Raw genomic sequence first — 17,835 nt, forward strand, 5'->3', positions numbered from 1 at the left:
ATTGGGGAGGATTTCTGAAAGGATTCTTTGAGAGGGTATGTTTTTCTATTTTGAGATTGGATGAACTATATGGATAATGGCAGCTAAGTTTATGTCTCAAATCAAGAGATAAAACTGCCTTTGTCACCCAAGTCCAGTGTTCAAGTTGAGAAGCAGAGAAAATGGTCGAAGCGTATAAAGACTGGCATGCAATATGTAAAGCATGATACTTCCAAAAGCAAGCAATACATCGGTCCACACTTATGCTCCACCTACATGAGCTGCAGAGGAAGAGGTGAGACGCAAACAGAAGGAAAACGACAACTTGTGCAATAATACCATCAATGTATTCAATGATTGCTTTGATGTTTTGGTCATCAGCTGATTATACAAATGCAAAAGTAACCGTCATAGAATCTATGATGGCCCATGGTAGATTCCATGATAGGAGCTTATAGTAGGTATTATTTTACAAATTATAGGTTCCCATTGTTTGCGGCGCGCCCTGTAGAATACAGCGGAAGGCAGTTCAGGAAAATGTGGTTCATTCCAAGGTGGGAAAAGTGGGATTAAAGCAAAATAGAAGAATGGAATTGGAAAAAATAGTGTGGTCAACTGGTCAAAGTGTAGGTGTATGCATGGAGTAGAGTGTTATTGAAAGATAGTATGATGACAGAAAATCCAATGAAAAGAAAAAATATGTGTTCCACAAAATGGGGATTTGAAATCACAAGCAAAACTGCAGGACATATATACTCTGGCTTCACTGATCCAAGACCTTCGCTGAATATTTAAGATGCGGGCGACATCATTCACGTGGTCATCTGACGTCATAGAATATGTTAAATCTGGTTCAAAATTGGTTGGCAATACCAAGTTGACTGTTGGTCATGATGTTGTGTGAGTTTTGTAGTCTTAGATTAGTGAAACTAAACTTATTTTCTTGGGAAAGTGAACTGTAGCTGATGTTTCTGTATGTGCACAAATATTTTGGCAAAAATGTTAGCTTCCGAAGCTTAGTTTTTGTAATGTGCCTAATGCAGAAATGAGATCTCATCGTTTAAAGTAAATTTCCCAAAAGAAAAAAACAGTGAAAACCAAGCAAGCATAGGAAAACTTTCAAAAACAGCTTTAAACTGACCATGTTTTGCACCACAGAAAAAAACTGACCGCCCTTCACGTAAAAATAGATCATCGCAAGGGATATGATGCATGTGTAACTCCTGTTTTGACAAAATAATATCAAAGTCATCCCATCACTTCGGTAGCTTCTAAAATGAGAGTATTCATGAAAACCACCACAGCTCCATCTATAGGTAATACACTGATATCGTCAGAGAACACGAATGGTGCAAAAAGTGGCCAGTTCAGCTTTAAGACAAATTCAAATCTGCATACATAGGCAAAATGGTATATTTTCACCATGTTACATTGAGCAGCAATCTTTGGCCTTTTCCTGAATTTTACCGGCCATTTCTCGAACGGGCTCGGGTAACTGGCCTGTAATGTCAAGGAAAGAATTGGTAGGATGCGGCCTGAACTTGTTACTCTAAAACTGAATCACATTATCAATCATTAATCTTGATCTGTAATTGTAAATCATAAAACATTTCATTTCATTAAAATGTTGGTAATTATAAAATTCAGGAATCGACGAAACTGAACAAGGTATGAAAATTGACAAAAAAGTAAACAATTTTGGACTAAACGATGGTATTAATATCATTGGAACCCTTTCTGGATGTTGTACTGTACTATAATGAATGTTTACACGATCTTTGGAAGAAAAAAAATTGATTTTGTCTTGCCTGTAAAAATGGCTTGAAATGAAGAGGTTCAATGCAAATGGGTTGAAGGGGTTATTCCTATCTGAAGGAATCAGGGCAAACCGTAGGATTACTTGGAGGTAAAGTGAGTCAGGCGCTGGGCGGACTGGACTGTCATGCTGGGTTAGTTAAGGGTGGGGGTCTTCTTGTCTTTATGTCTGTTAGGGCGGCGGCGGGGGGGGGATAAGGTCTGACAATCCTTCATCAACAACAGATTAAACTCTGGTGATCACTTGACAGGGTCAATGACAATGGTCTGAAAGGTAAAGATTGGTGTCAGTACATGAGCGTTCCACAATAAACAGGAAAGCCGTCAGGTCATGGCGGGAAGCAAAATATGTCTGCCACATGAGCCTTTAGTTAGGTATGAAAAAGACGCCATTGGACCTTCTGGTTTAGAGGTTTAATGTGCAGCAATAATACTTTGTGAGCAAGAGCATGCAGGTAACGATGTGATTACGGTGGGTGAGGCTATATGACATGCAAGAAACATGTTCTGTTTTGAGGTTAATTTTATGTTATAATTCGTTTCATCAACAAATATATTGAACTCGCAGGACAAATTGTATTGTGCCAGCATCTCGTTGGTTATATTGGTTATTTGGTTATGGTTAAGACAGAACATTGAATTGAATTCACCGGTAAGATGGCACCAAGTATCCACCAGACTGGGTAGATAAGGAAGTTGATGAATGGTGTGGATTCTATGAATAATATTTGGTTAGCTATATTATTACTGCCAGAAAAACCACCGAAGCAAATGAGCAGCCACCTGGTGAGTTTTTCCAATACCAGCCCTATTGTTAGGAGAATCCAACCACCACTGCCAAGGGAAGGAAATTACCTATGTTACCACCGCAGCCATTTGGGCAACTTTGATTTCAGGTTAAATTTCGTCTTCAGGCCGGTACTGGTCCCTGGAAAAATACCCATAGTGCATCAGTATCGAGTTAAGACAGGTTCATTTTAAAGCTACTTTTCCGAATCTTAGCAACTTGGGCCATAACAAAATGATTAAAGATAAAATGTCCCAGAGTTATTCTCTTCTTCTGTGAGTCTCAGAAATGAGGCCAAGATTGAGTAAGCCGCCAAACTCCTACCAGTTCCAGATTCTGTCACGAGATAGCGCTCTGTCTACCTACTTGGGCTTCCACATGATGAATGGACCGTATTAGACAGCCATCAAGGGACGAACTGGCATTGCCTGATAGCGGCACACGAATGCCGACATAAGCCATCATTTCTAGCATATTCGGCTGATAAATCTAGAGCTTAGGGTATTGATTCCCTTAGAGAGAGAAGCAAGATTGAGGCCGAGGATTAGGGCTTCCTGTGTGCAAAGGAAAAGGCTACTGAATCAACAACTAATGTTGAGTCTTCAAGGAGATATTGACAAATTCTCACCGTAAATACCGAGAGCAGAGTAGATTCTAATGAAATAGGGCCCGCACCTACATTTAACCTGAATGGACCAGACTGACGCTAATGATGGCAGACTTGTTGAAGAGAAGGACTTGAATGACTCAATGACTAGATCTGGAGGGTGCTCCTCATGCAACAGCTCAAATTAGTAACTGACATACCTGATTACCACGGTTATACTACAAACCAACTGGGATTCCCTCAACGTCTTATCATCAACAACATTTGTTAGGCACGATATTTAACAGATCATAAACAAGCCCCATGTTATCATGGGCTTAGAGCACTGTACACAACAGGGATTCATAGTCAACACTATGCAGAGAGGTGGTGGGTTTGTATAAAAAATATGTTCTTTCCTCTTGACTAATTGAGTATTAACAGGGTGTGTTCGACAGTAAGCCTCAAAATATCACCAAAAATATTTACTCCAATGAACTTCATATGCACTTCTGAGAGCTATCTCTGGATGGGAAACCATTTGCTGCTTTTCACAATGGATGGCTCCATCACACCAGGATACCTGACCAACAAATGCTGTGAGTGACTCGTCAAGCCAACAGAATCGCAGCGCAGGCCGACATACTCAGCTGAATCTCACATTCCATAGCATTTGTGGGTCTTGTATTCTGTCATTGGCAATATTCAATGAAACCTTTTGAGCATTTAGCTTGGCTATACTGAGCATTAACCATGCAGACATCACTGAGCTTCAGTTATATGAGATATAGGAATGGTGTCTATGTAAATGCAATATTCTCTCAAAATATAGAATGTATATGAATGATCATTGTTATATCTTCATCTTCAACAATAAAGTGAAAGGAAAAGTTGATTGTGTTACTATCTTTTATACTAAACTCTATCTAACACATTACCAGCACGGATAGGTGAGTCATTCATACAGAAAGTGTACTTCATCTTCAAATGTTTCTGATACATTAACCTATACCTAGTCAGAGTCAGGACAAGTTTGGAAAAGGTCAAGGCCAACTGAATATGACCTTGACATTGGTTTTGATGATAGTTCCTGACCCCATTCATCCCACTGCCATCAATCATAAAACACAAAGGACACAAACGCAATGAAAAGTTTTCCCACTCTCTGACCCAACAATTTCACCCCTGAGGGATTCATTGTGTTGACTGACCTTGACCTTTGAATCTTGACCTTTAGATGTGACCTTGACATTCCCCAATCTAGACTGAGACTGACCTAATGACCTACTATATCAACAAATGAGTTCATATTTAACAATTACTATCATAAAACCATTGCTTTTCTCCATTTCATCTTGACCTTGAAAGTAGGTCACCACAGACACATTGTGACCTTGAAACAAAATCATCTCAAAGTCAAAAAAAATCATCTGACCTCCCAAAACTTCAGAAGGGCCTGAGGTGTTCTCAGTCGAGTGCTGGTGACCCACTTTCAACTTCAAATGACACAGAGTGTATCGGCTATCAACACTCATAGCAACTAAAATCGATGGAATACAGTGCCACCTATTGTGCCAAAAGTAAACTACACATTGCCTCGTTCTATACAAAGTTCATACAGCAACAAATGGAAGAGAATTTACTTGCAAAATCATCCTCCTCGTTCTCCGCTGCTTCTGCCTCCGCTGCCAACTCGGCAGGTGTTTTTCTCTTCCGGCCGATCCGACCTGCATCATCGTCTTGCTGTTGCAGTGCCAGCTCTTCTTTCTTCTTTATACCATACTGAAATGGAAAGGGGATCGCGTCAATAAAACAGGTCAGGTAAGATCAGTGTTAGTAGGCTCACTCACTGGATGTGACTCAGGAACAGTGTGGAAGTTAAATGCAGACAGACAAATCTTAGCTAAGATATAGGACCTTAAAGAGAATGGTATGAGTTACAAAGGCAGGTTACTCATTCAACATAACAAACCCGGACCTTATCTCGGATTTCTTGTCGCATCGTCTCTCTCTCTTCTTCCATCTTCCTGTGTTTTTCTTTCCGTCGCTCTTCAGCCTCACGTCGGGCTTCAGCGATCTCTGGATCTTCGCCGGCCTCGGCTCCATCGCCACCCTCACCCTTATCCTCATCACCACCGCCAACAGCACCTGTAAGATAGATCACAATACAACATTACAACGTGACCAAAAGGTGGCGCTGATGAGGCTGGAGTTTGAATAGAGATGACATCACAGCAAGCTCTCTATTGATCTTGAACTCAGGTGGATACATTGCACCAGTGACATAACATTCATGGTGATTAAGTGGGATCTTAAAACTTAAAACTGGCCAGAAGTATCTAAAGTCCCTGAGAATCAGCTTATCTACATTCATAAAGGGACTTGAGGAAAAGTTAAGTTATAGAATATCAGCTGAAAGAGGATGCGAGTATATGTACAAAGCTTTTGCCCCAAACCTCAGCTGAAACCCAAACAACCAACCTCACAGTGTTTAGTGAGACAACTAATACCTCCAGTTTGGTGTCCATTCCTTAAACATGCAGACTCATGCTTGGCATGCACCCTTGCGTTTCTGCATCAACAAAGAAACCAAATGCTTTACACTAAACACCTCCTCATAAGAGAGGGTGCTTATTAACCAGGAAATCATCTCTCACAGGTACAGGCACCAGCAAGGTCGCGCTCTTCATGACGAGGAGTAAATCATACCTCAACCACACCCTAGGGAAAGCCCGCATCCTTTATCGTATAGATAACCATAGGTTAAAAGCCTGGGACAAGCTTTGGTGAGATTATTGCTGTTTATTCAGTATTAGGTTTTGATTGGTCGTTTTAGTCGGTAAATTTACATAGACGACGATTGGCTTTCTGGATTGAGATTAGTTTCGCTTGGACAAAGAGACTGTGCCGATATCATGAGTCTCGCAGACCCTTTTAAGAAATTGTATAAATTAACCCCAGCCCTGCTTCATTAAAATGGATCAATTTCAATTAAACACGATCAAGGTACAGGATGCCAGGGACCATGCCAACTACCACCTTAATACCAACCAGGAATGAGAGTGAGGGGGGTGTGATGGATCTTAATCAGTTATGATGATATGGGGAAAGCTAAAGACAGGCACTTTTTATATAATCTACAAAGTGAATTATCATGTTTTATTATTATTTTTGAAGAATTACATGAATACGGCTATCAAAGTCACCAGGGGTTAGCATGTTAGCATAAAGAAAGAGACAAGCAAATACCAACCTTTCCACGCACCTGTCAGAGAAACAGAAAGAAACCAAACATAAGCACATAAATGAACATAAGCCACACACAAATATAATAAAACAAAACAAACAATAAGTATGACAACAAATGAATACATCTATGGATGCTGAACAAATGGAAAATAAGCAAACTTAAAGTACAGTGGAACGCTGGTAACACGACCACTCTTGCACTAAGGGATGTGAACGTTTACTTTCTGACTTTCAGTGATTTTCAAAGCAGATACCCTCTGACCTCCCTGAAGGTCATGTTAGCCACCTCTGCTCCTTATACCACTACGTAGGACACAGACAGGCAAAATGAGACGACCCCACAGGACCAGTGACACCATGAGAGTCCACTCAATAACAGCAGATCAATGCCATCTCTTCCTCATAATTGTCTATTATTTCCACTCGGTTTACCAACATGGCCTCTGAGCAATCTGTCTCTTGGACTGGCGGCCCAATCTACCAATGTCTCCTCAAGGTTGAACTACGCCAGTGATAGGTTAACCCCAACGCTTGCAGATCAATAACAGTAATGATGATGTCTTTAATAGCGATTGGTACTAATTTCATCCGGTCTGTTTGTAAGAGCTTTACAACGACAGCCTCCACAGTACCTCAGAGACGTTCACCCTCCACAGCAATCTAGTCAGTCAAGCTCAATATAGCTGCACATTTATCTGTTTTTCCGTCAATCCTTTCTAACAAACCTTTCTTTCTGGACATGATCTTCTAAGTGCTCTGACGTCAACACCACCATGAAATTGTACCAAGAGATTATTCCATGAAGATGAATGCAAAATCATATCTAAACATATCATGTATGAATGCTTTGTAGGTATAAAGACTTCTGATAAATAACGTGTAACAGAAGACCACCAACATGCGACTAGAGAAAGCTGCTCTCACACAATTGAAATGAATGGTAATCGTCCAAGAAATCTAAAACCAGGAAACGGTATGACATCGTAGAGAAAGGGAGATTTCAACGACGAAAGAACGTCTGATGATTATAGTCGCCACACGCAAGGAAACGTGAAACCGAAATGGTATTTTGCCCATTAAACGTTACGCAAGGTTTTTGTTGGAGAGCGTAGATGGTACAGCTTGTGACGGAAGGAGATTTCATCACAAGTTTGTTTTACAACATCAACAGCTTATTGCGAGTGAAGTTTCTTGTAGCGATCCATCACTGCAATGTCAGATCTACTCAATGATGAGGAAATAAACCCTCACATTCAAATTAGATTTTGAATTAGGCAATATGAGAATAACATGGAGGTAAGACAACACAGGAGTTGATTCAATACTGACATACAGCAGACTTGAGAATGTGTTTGAAATAGTTAGACAAGTGCTGCATTCAAGACGGAATAGAGATTCAAACATGCGTTCAAAAAAGCGTATGTTTTTAATTAGTAAAAGTTTCATACAAGTGTGTGATAGTTTAATCATATGAATGTGTAAGAGTTCAATTCAATAAAATGGAAAATACGACAAGGTGTTGTCATTCTGTTCAAAAGTGTGACCAAAGAGTAAAACCATCAGAACCATTTCAGCCCAGAGGAGCCTAAACTCACTGGACGCCGTAGGACATAGTTACCAGTCCATCTTTGTAAACACTGGGTGTCAGGGAGAAACTAGCACAGGGTTGCCTCCACAAAAGACCACACTGCATTGGTGCTGGACACTCACCTTTCACACAGGTGATCATAAAACCAAAACATGTTTCTTTATGAAGCATAACTGGCTCAAAGTATCAGAGGGATGGAGAAGTGATTAAGCATCAAGTTCCCACCAATTTCGGACACAAATTGGCCCCAAATCAGTTTTTCTAATTGATGTTGGTTACCATGGTGTGATACTTGCTAATTGCTAAAATGGTTCATTCTGTTATTCTGATAAAGTAAGACAGTCAATGATAAAATGATAGAAATGTTCTTAAAATCGTTTTCCTATATGTTACTTACTCATAATGTTCATGGTAATAAGTGTCTTTACTGACCAGTAGCCAATTAGTAGGAAGTTGATGCCAATCAAGGGTGTTGTGACAGTTGTCAATCAAATTATAGGTTTTGAGCCAATCAGACACAAAGCTCACCACGAAGATGCTATTGGGTGTTTTTGAGCCAATCACGGCACAGATATAAGAAGGGATGATTGTATTGGCTGTTCTGAGCCAATCGAGCACAGAGTCTCTGGCTTGAAAGTATTGAGGTGAATCCCAGCCAATCAGCTTGAACCAATTGGTGTATTTCCCCTCACCCTACTACTAAAAGGCTGGGTCTATTTCAAACCTGCCATTAAGAAGCATGAAAGGAGAAATGAAAAATGAAGTTTCAAAATATCAAAATCAATGTCTGAATCAAATAGAGAAACTCTACTCTGAATCATACAGAGCACCGGACAAAACACGCTCAGCCGTCCAATGGGGTAATTCAATTTAAAACAGATCTGTATTCTGCCCACGCCTTTGGAATCTAATAATCAGCCAGCGTCTGACCACATCACACCAAACTGTATTGACCGGGTCTCAAGGGTTTGCCCGGCGACTTCACAACTGTCACACTTTCTTACAATTTTATCAGAAATTGAAGCTTCACAGAAAGCGGGGAGAACTCTTGGACCGAAGCCCTCTTGCGTTCGTCAATGTGCATATGAGCTGGCCCCAATCATGACTACAGGTTCCAACCTTGGTCTAACCTGATGAGGTAAGCCATAAGAGAGAGCAACTGAATGCAAGAGAGATAGCCCCACAAACCTGCAAATCCATTTCACCCAGACTGAACAGCCAATATTCCAGACCCGACTCCTGTCATATATCATCATTCTGGCCCGACGCTAACTTGATAAGACTAAGAGCTAGCCCAAAAAACCCACCAATCCAATTCGCGAGATGCTACCCACGTCATTTAGAGTGCGAGTGACTGTCATACCTCTGGCTAATATTCATGATATCTCAGCCAGGTTTGATCAATTCGATATTGATCCTGGCGGCCCGCGGCTGGCATAAAGTGATCATGAACGCCAATACTGGTTTAGAGAAGAGGCACAAAAGACCGCCACATCAGTATACAACCATAGAGTGGTAACTCTATTGACACACAGTGAAATGCTTTGAATGATTCGGAAAACAAAACCAAACAGATGATACAAGGCTCACACACTTTGTTATGTTGAAGGGTGTTTTGTAACTTTCAACAAGGCCCGGTGCCTGTGCGAGATCATGACAGGCGCTCCAGGCATTTGATGAAGCTAATTAAGAAAGAAAGACATTACATCTTTTGTCTCTCCTCAGGTGCCATGGCAACAGTATCATGCTCCGTTTCTGTTTCAACATCATCGTCGATAACAGACGAGCGTGCGCCATAATGGCATTCATGACGGCAGCTTATCGTGATAGGCAGGAAATGCATTTGTTAGCATCTGCGATCAACAAGTTTCTTCACACGATTAGCGCCATCAATTGTTTTATACGAATAGCACTTTTGATGATCATCAGTTTGTTGACTGTCCCCTTGGGTACCACTTAGCCATTTCAACCCAGGGCCACACATGCACATGTTAGCTGAGATGCCGGGTTGCATGCAGTTACTGTTGCCGTTTTAGGGTACCATCTTTGATTCAGCGTGTAACCCTCAACACCCGCTAAACTGACAAGTTTGTGGTACTTGACAACCACAAGGAACGACAAACAACTCTGAAGCACTTTGTCACCATTCACAGAGTGTACCTCACAACAATGAGAAACATCAGGTCTCCTTGGCAGGCAACTACTTAGAACCTTCACATACAAGAGAACAAATGTCAAAATGAAACCATAAGGACTCAGGTAAACCCATTCGGAGGTGAGGCCTGGTGTGCTGCAAACCGTTTCCGTCGTAGCCTGCCCCACCTGGACCTCCCTGGTTCATACCACTGCGTTCTCGAAAGTCAATGGGGTCTGGACGAAAGCCCCTGATGACCTGAAGAGTCCAAGTGAGACCTTAAGGGCTCATGCCAACCCCAAGAGGCAAGGCTTGGCCAGTTACAAATGTAACTCCTCCCATTGTAGCCAGGAGCCCTAAAGACTAATCCCAGCGAATGGCAAAGACAGGTGATGGGAGATGAGGAGATATGAAGAGTATTAAGTGAAACTTGGCTGATCTGGTTAAGGTTCTCGTAAGCTGCCATTCAGAGAGACAAGGGGATGATGGTAAGACGTAAGAGGTATTTAGGTGCTGCTGTGGATAAGACAGGGTGGACCCTGGAGAGCAAAGAAGCAACTGGATGGACTAGACTTGGGCATTTGGTGAGAGTGACCCTATAAAGGTACACCGGGATGAACCATGGCCAAGGAACACATCTCAGTGTGATAGGGCAAAGTTCCTCAAGGTAGGAGGGATCTGATGTTACTTCCTAGGGCGTGGGGATCACGACTTAAGTAAATGGTAGGACCCGTAGGAAGCAACTGGATGGAGCATTGCCAAGGAAAACATCTCAGTGTGATAGGGTCAAGTACCTCAAGGTAGGAGGGATCTGATGTTACTTCCTAGGGCGTGGGGATCACGACTTAAGTAAATGGTAGGACCCGTAGGAAGCAACTGGATGGAGCATTGCCAAGGAAAACATCTCAGTGTGATAGGGTCAAGTACCTCAAGGTAGGAGGGATCTGATGTTACTTCCTAGGGCGTGGGGATCACGATTTAAGTAAATGGTAGGACCAGCAGGAAGCAACTGGATGGAGCAGTGCCAAGGAACACACGCGATGGTCTGTTCATTACACCCCAGCTAAATTCAATTTGACAACATCAGTTTAATACCATACTCTTCATGAATAAAATACTTCGCGATGATTGACAACAGAAATATTACATCTCCATTTAGCAACTCAAGTTTCAGGAAATCTTGTCGAGAACGCCCACTGGCAGTTTTTTTTATCAAGACGATTTTGTAGCGGAACATTTAGTGGCGGCAGTCATTAGGCAATGTCGACGCTGTTTCAATCAGTGGCAGCATGCTGGGGAAACGGATGTAAGAAAGGAACTGCCGGGGAATGCATTCGTCAGTTAAGGGATTCTTTTTGAGGCTTATGATGAAGAACCTGCTCTTAGCAATTGTAGAAGTTATGTCCTGTGTGCTCTGAGCTCTTCAATGGTAGAATTCGTAAAATAAAAGATCCCATGCAGCCAGGGGGCGCTTTGCTGCTGTGGATTACCAGCAGGGAGAATGAGGTGGCATCCTTACAAGGGTTCAAACCAATACAGCTCATGACACCATTCCAATCACATGCTCACCATCAACAACAAGACACCACAACATTGTTGTCAGATAGATCAGAATCCTCCTCTACCAGTATGTCATTACAGTCATTTAGACAAAGATAACCATATCATTACATGAGTATTCAAGGCAGCAGGGTGTATCAGATGTGTATCCCTGGAACCCTGGAACAGCTCATGTCTCATCAGGACTGGAGGCGATCAGGGAGCCGGGGACACACATCATTATATCATGGACAACATCCTGAGAGGCTGATCTTGCGTTATCATGAGAAGCGTGTCTCATTATGTCAGCTCCGCCTGAAGCCAGTGCTCAAGAAAGGTCATTTCTTATACATGATGGACTAAGATTGACACAAAAACATGAAAGGGATCACTACGGCACGTTGGGGAAGTTGTTCGTGCCAGAGCAACAAAGACCTTGTGTGGAATGATTTCCTTGAGGGCTACTTCGTTCTTCCACAAGTCATGCCTTGGGCCAGCTTACACCCCACCGGAAGACTGGGAAGACAGTCGGAATTCAGACTCCTTGAAGCATGCAATCACATGATAATAGAGGTAAGGGTGGAGAGAGTGTACCTGTCCCTACTGTTAAAGAAATGCACTGGCCAAGTAAGTAAAGGACCATTCCCACCAAGTTCTTGGTGACTGATCATGTCATGGGGGTGATAGGGTTAAAGGTTCTTGACGTACAGTCAACTGAGAACCTGAGAGCAGAGTGAGATAGAGAATCAGATCGTGTCAACATGAATCCCGTCAACATGAAAGCAGACTGGCTCGCGAGTAAGGCAAGGCCCCTTTGGGGAGTGTTAAACAGGACAAGATGGGAGTTGTGTTACTGAATGCTCTGTGGAGGCAACTGGAGGAAGGGGACCAGAGCTCATGCCAGAGCCTTCACCCTTCTGATGTTACAACAGAAACAGACAAAAAGATCAAAGATCAATCACTCCTATTTCATCTTGAGAATCCTCCTCATCTACAAGCATTGATTCTTCTCCTCTCTCTTTACCACAGAATCAAAAGCATTCAATCATAAATGTTTGGGTTCTCAACTCAAACTTAATTGATACATGTTTGAACTGCATGCCGACAGGGAATCGAAATCTATCGTTACCATAGAAACAGAGAATTGATTACTAGTATTAGTAGGGTTAGAATGAGATCGTGTCACATTAAACGTGTGAGATGCGGTATTCATAGGGCGAGCTGGGTATTGACACCCGTTTGGAAATTAGAAAGAGATTAGGAGAGATGGTTATTCCTTGTTGAACCACAGCAACTGGTCTTACAATCAACCGTTCATTCGGACATGTCCGCCTCTCCAATGATGTTTACGTGACAATCCTCATCAACTGATCAAAACACCGAATTCTAAATAAGACGTCGCCAGAAATCACAGGCGTGCATTTAATCTCAAAATTTCTGTATCAATTTTACACAGATTGGAATTTTTCATCAGTGGTCCATTATTCACCCAAACCTCATTACTGCAAGAATTAGAATCCATTTGCCGCGTTATTTAGCGGCAACTGATCAGCTGGAGGGTGTCGGGCCTCGAGTTCCTTAAGCAATGATTAACAGGATGCGACCGATCTGAAATGGATCGCGTTCAAAATCTGAGAGAGATGAACGCATGAGGAGAGGAGATTGCTTCCAGACCTTCATACTGATTGGTGTCATCGTAGGGTGAAAGTTGGTTAGGAGGGCAGATCATGCTGCAATCTGTCAGGATAACAAATGCAATTCTGTAGGCGGATCCGAGATCCGAGATTAGCAGGGGGAGGGGGCTAAATTGATAGATCCCAGACCAGGACCTCTGGTGGGAAACAATGAGAACCCCAAACTCAGGTTCGATGAATACTGCATGCGACTCCGCCAATTTGAATTTCACAAGCGTAAAAACAATCAATTTCTCTAATCACATTCAATACCAAAACAATCACCTTAATGAGCCCAAAAAACCTTGTTACCAATCTTTAAAGATAAACGAGATACAGCTCATCAGGGAGATGAACATATAGTTGCAATCTCATCTAAGACGCTGAAAGCTTGCCAAGTGTCAAACCGGCGGATCAGAGCTAATCAAGTCAAGCTCTAATTGGTTTAACAGTGGAAGGTGGCTTGTCATGCTGATAAGATGGCTGTGGAATCGCTATTAGAATCTTATCAGGGATGAGCAGGACTGTTCATGAAACAATCGCAGGGTTACTGCATCGCAATCATGGAAATAGGATGTAATGAGGCATCGATAGTGATTCTAAACAAAGTTACTCTGGCTATAGTCTATCATCAGTTCCCAGGCTGTTTGACCAAATACCATCACAGCAACCCTCATTGAGGGTTAAACCTCAATCAGATGTGATATCGGGAAACAACAGGTGTCCGGTGTGTTTGACCAAGCATTGAGTGGTCATTGCCGTACACCTGACCACCAAGAGCCACGGAAATGAGAGAGCTGGACAGGGTCAAGGATCAAGGAATTGCTAGAAGCACAGTCTTAGTTCTGCCTCACCTTGTCCTTTAGCAGTATTTTACACGAAGGATGCAAACCATTAGCATTGGGAACACCCACACTGGGGTACCTTGACAGATCTTGATATATCTGTGGTCCTATTCCAACCAACAATCCTTCACCTAGGTGTCAAGATGCCGTCGGTGTCGGTCATAGCTGGTCAACACCCCTGAAGCTGCTCTCAGCCTTGGCAGGGTAAACCACCATTTATGATAAAGAGAGACAATCTGACGCCTTTACCAATCATGGCACTGTCACTGATTCAAACTCGGGTCATATTGCCTCAAGTTTTGGCAAAGGCTACAATAAAGAAAGGAAAAAGATCACCATCAAAATAAGACATCTAACAAACCATTCTGATTATACCAAGCAGTTCAACTCGTCCCTTGGGAAATTCACCTCAAAGATTTCCCAAGACACTGGCAGATTCTTTCCAAGCTACTGGAGGATGATTTGTAAGAGAGTGTCAGAACATTGCTATCAGAAGAACAGTTCTTCACAATTGACCAATGAAAAAGAATGTGGCCACTCTTGTACAATCCATCATGCTGAAATTGTGTTGCATTGATGACACACATCCCAAGGGAGCTCAGCAATCTTCGAAGACATGAGTACCTATTCACCAAGACAAGCCATGATTCACCACCAGTTGCCTTGTGTTATTGTCAGTGTCACCATCACCGTAAAACATCCATGTGTCAGCAATATTGTGAGGTAAAAAATATCATGACTTCAAGCGAATCTTGTACAATCTATTATCCTCTGTAATCACTACAAACTATTAGTTTATGTGAATAAAGCTATTATTATTATTATCACTTGTGTAGTTGCAGACCCGAGTTATACCTATCCTCCAAGATTTCCTCAAAACCACCAATTGCAACTGTGAAACTGTCAGCATCAACCTGAGAACATGAATAATTCTCATTTCCAGCAACATCTTGCGCTAACCACAGCAGTTGTTTCTAAGTGATGCCACGTGTCTCAAGGGAGAGCCATCTTGAGGAACACTATTTACCGAGTTCCCGAGGTACGGAGGCTGTCAGAGACCAGCACTGATTTGTATTGGTTTGATGAGCATGATGGACAAGTTTGTAGTTTCCATTTGCTATTCTCACTGGTTTAAAGTAAAACACTCAGTCGTTTTTTATACCTTGGTGCTTAGATCTGCCGATGTTGTACATTTGAATTACTTTTGTACTTCGATCCAAACTCCAAAAACGTCCCCGTAACTTAGAAAAGTAACCTTAAAGAAGTTACTTCAGCAGCCAACTATCAAAGAAGAGACAGTGGTCATGTAAACTGTTGAAACAACAGCCTTCAAGTAACAAAACAACATCATGAGCTCCCATTATTTCACTTGATACAGTCATCACCCTCACACTTAAGTCTTAGACTAGGCACCCTTACCTTCAAGACAGTCAAGCATCAAAGCAACAGATGCTTACATTCTGACCGCAATCATGAAAGTAACAACCACAAGCCATTGTTTCATCTCTAGAATCCCCAGAGGCTCAGAAGCGATGGACCCATAATCAGGATACAACGAACTGTCCATCCTTTTTAGGTGCCACAACAATCACAAAGATATGGTTAGCGCTCTTTCAGAGATTTTCTTTGATTGTCTCAATGTCTTTGCCCAATCACCGTACGTTGCGGTAAGGCAGGGGAAACTAACCATCCGGAATAAGGTAGGTATGATATGACAAAGCCAGCCATCCTAGCTTCCTCACAAGTCGCTGGTATCTGTAAACAAGGGATTTATCATAATGCAGTGTGTTATTGGTTCAAAGCTGCGAGGGCAGTCACCATCAACAACTCATTCAGAGACAGCTCATTGCTTCTCTCACGTTGGTCAAATTTGATTGAAACACTTCAATTTATTGATCTAATCAATATTTAAAAGCCACCTCAACAACAAGTTGACAATGCCTAAAGCCAACACCCACACTCGTTTACTGTCTTCTGACAAAGCTAGAATTCTATTGTATGGTTACTGAACTATGAAAGCAATTTCTTGACATTGTAGTGACGATTTTAATGTCAAAGATTCAGATTTCAGTTACGTGGTGAGGCTGTGAGGCCAAGTTGTGAAAGTTGTGACAATTCACCTTTGACACGCAAATACTATACTCGAGGGCAGGGATCAGTGAGACAACAGCAGTAACGTGGGAGGACAACAAACCCCAGGCATACCTCAGACAAAGTCCTACTGTTGTCCAAGCCCCTTTCGTAATTGACACAGTGTGAGTCTGTTAATGTGTAGGCTTAAGACACCCACACAAAATCAAGCCTACTGTCATTAACACGACTCAAGAAGAAGACAACAACTTCAGGATACTCGTTCGCACAGATGGCCAGATTTGAGGACAGTTAAAACTGTAACATTGCATAACTTATCAAATGGCTGATACTACTTCAAGTTCCCAAGAAGACCTTGGGAATACTGCAGATGGTCTGTCCAAAACTGCCACAACCAAAACCACTCACAAATACACTTGAGCAGAATGCGATCAGTTGGCAGTGGAATGCAACACTCCTTAAGACTCTCATTCAGGTCTCTGTAACCCAAGCAAACCAGTAGCAAACTGTCTATCTTTTTCACTATTTTTCAGGGAAAAAAGTAATGTGTCTTTGACAGTATTGGTTCCAGAAGGATAGCTTACATTACTACCAACAGGTCCTTTTACTGAAATAGCTGATTGGTGATCACAGCAAGTACTATCATCATGATCAGAGACCAAGAGCAGAATTACGACAGCAGAATGTGTAATGAAGCCTGGACCCCTCTGAAGTGAACCTGAAACCCCCATAGATAATACATCTTAATGAGAAGTATCACGATGACATATCAAGGGTCATTTTCTCCCGCTGACCAGACAATGCCATGGTAACCAGCATTGTTTTGACGTGATGAGTCCAATTAATCAGATAGCCATGATTATCCATTGGCGGTAGCTTGGCACCGGGCCATATCACCACTTCTCAGACTCAAGCAGACTTCATACAAAGCTTTGTATTCAGTAGCTGAACCAGCTGAGATAGGTCATTTGTCCAATAGATAACATTCAGGTTCCATAGATCACACACATCCAGACTTCCAAGCACAGCACCTAGTTTTTCAAAGGGCTTCCCAAGTGACTTCATAAAACAGTTTCCAAGATTATTCTTATAGTAAGGCATGGATGAAGCGACATCAATTCCAAAGTGAGTGCCAGCACTTAAGTATCATAGGAACCCAAAGAAAAACCTTGCCGAGTACGTCAAATATGACATTGACCTTAGCTTTACGGCTCTGCACAAGAAGTCGTACAAAGACCTCAGCAATGAACGTCATGAACTTGGTGACCAGGTTACCTCCATGCTGCTTTACCTGCAGTTGTCAAGGACATTGTGTTGATCTCTTAAAGGTGTTGACATAAGCAAGCTTTGGCTGATGTTCTTACTTACGTCATCAACTCAAATAAAAAGGTTTTTATGGCGAAGCGATTACTGTCACAGTGGAGAGCTGACGATTAACTCGCTTAAGTCGTGAAAGCAGTTGGACTCTTCAACGGGAAACACAAACACTGTGCACCAATGATGGTGATGATATTATAAAGATAACCACCTACTTAACCCTTTATGATGG

The 17,835-nt window shown here is 42.0% G+C and overlaps 1 protein-coding gene across 10 annotated transcripts in view; it reads right to left on the minus strand.

The window, feature by feature from the left end:
- The window catches only part of LOC135489897 (complexin-like), a 49,944-nt gene that overhangs the window by 6,904 nt on the left and 25,205 nt on the right, over positions 1 to 17,835 (minus strand). For 7 of the 10 annotated variants that reach the window (XM_064775516.1, XM_064775519.1, XM_064775520.1 and 4 more), the window contains 3 exons: positions 6,421 to 6,432; positions 5,146 to 5,315; positions 4,811 to 4,949 (listed from right to left, as the gene is read on the minus strand). In XM_064775516.1, the coding sequence (XP_064631586.1) occupies positions 4,811 to 4,949; positions 5,146 to 5,315; positions 6,421 to 6,432 (321 nt within the window). Of the gene's footprint in view, positions 1 to 1,377; positions 1,480 to 2,649; positions 2,723 to 4,810; positions 4,950 to 5,145; positions 5,316 to 6,420; positions 6,433 to 17,835 lie in introns of all 10 variants that reach the window. The other 3 variants (XM_064775524.1, XM_064775525.1, XM_064775523.1) reach the window with 3 other exon arrangements.

The sequence above is a fragment of the Lineus longissimus genome, chromosome 6, assembly GCF_910592395.1.
Source record: "Lineus longissimus chromosome 6, tnLinLong1.2, whole genome shotgun sequence".
Classification (NCBI taxonomy): Eukaryota; Metazoa; Nemertea; class Pilidiophora; order Heteronemertea; family Lineidae; genus Lineus; species Lineus longissimus.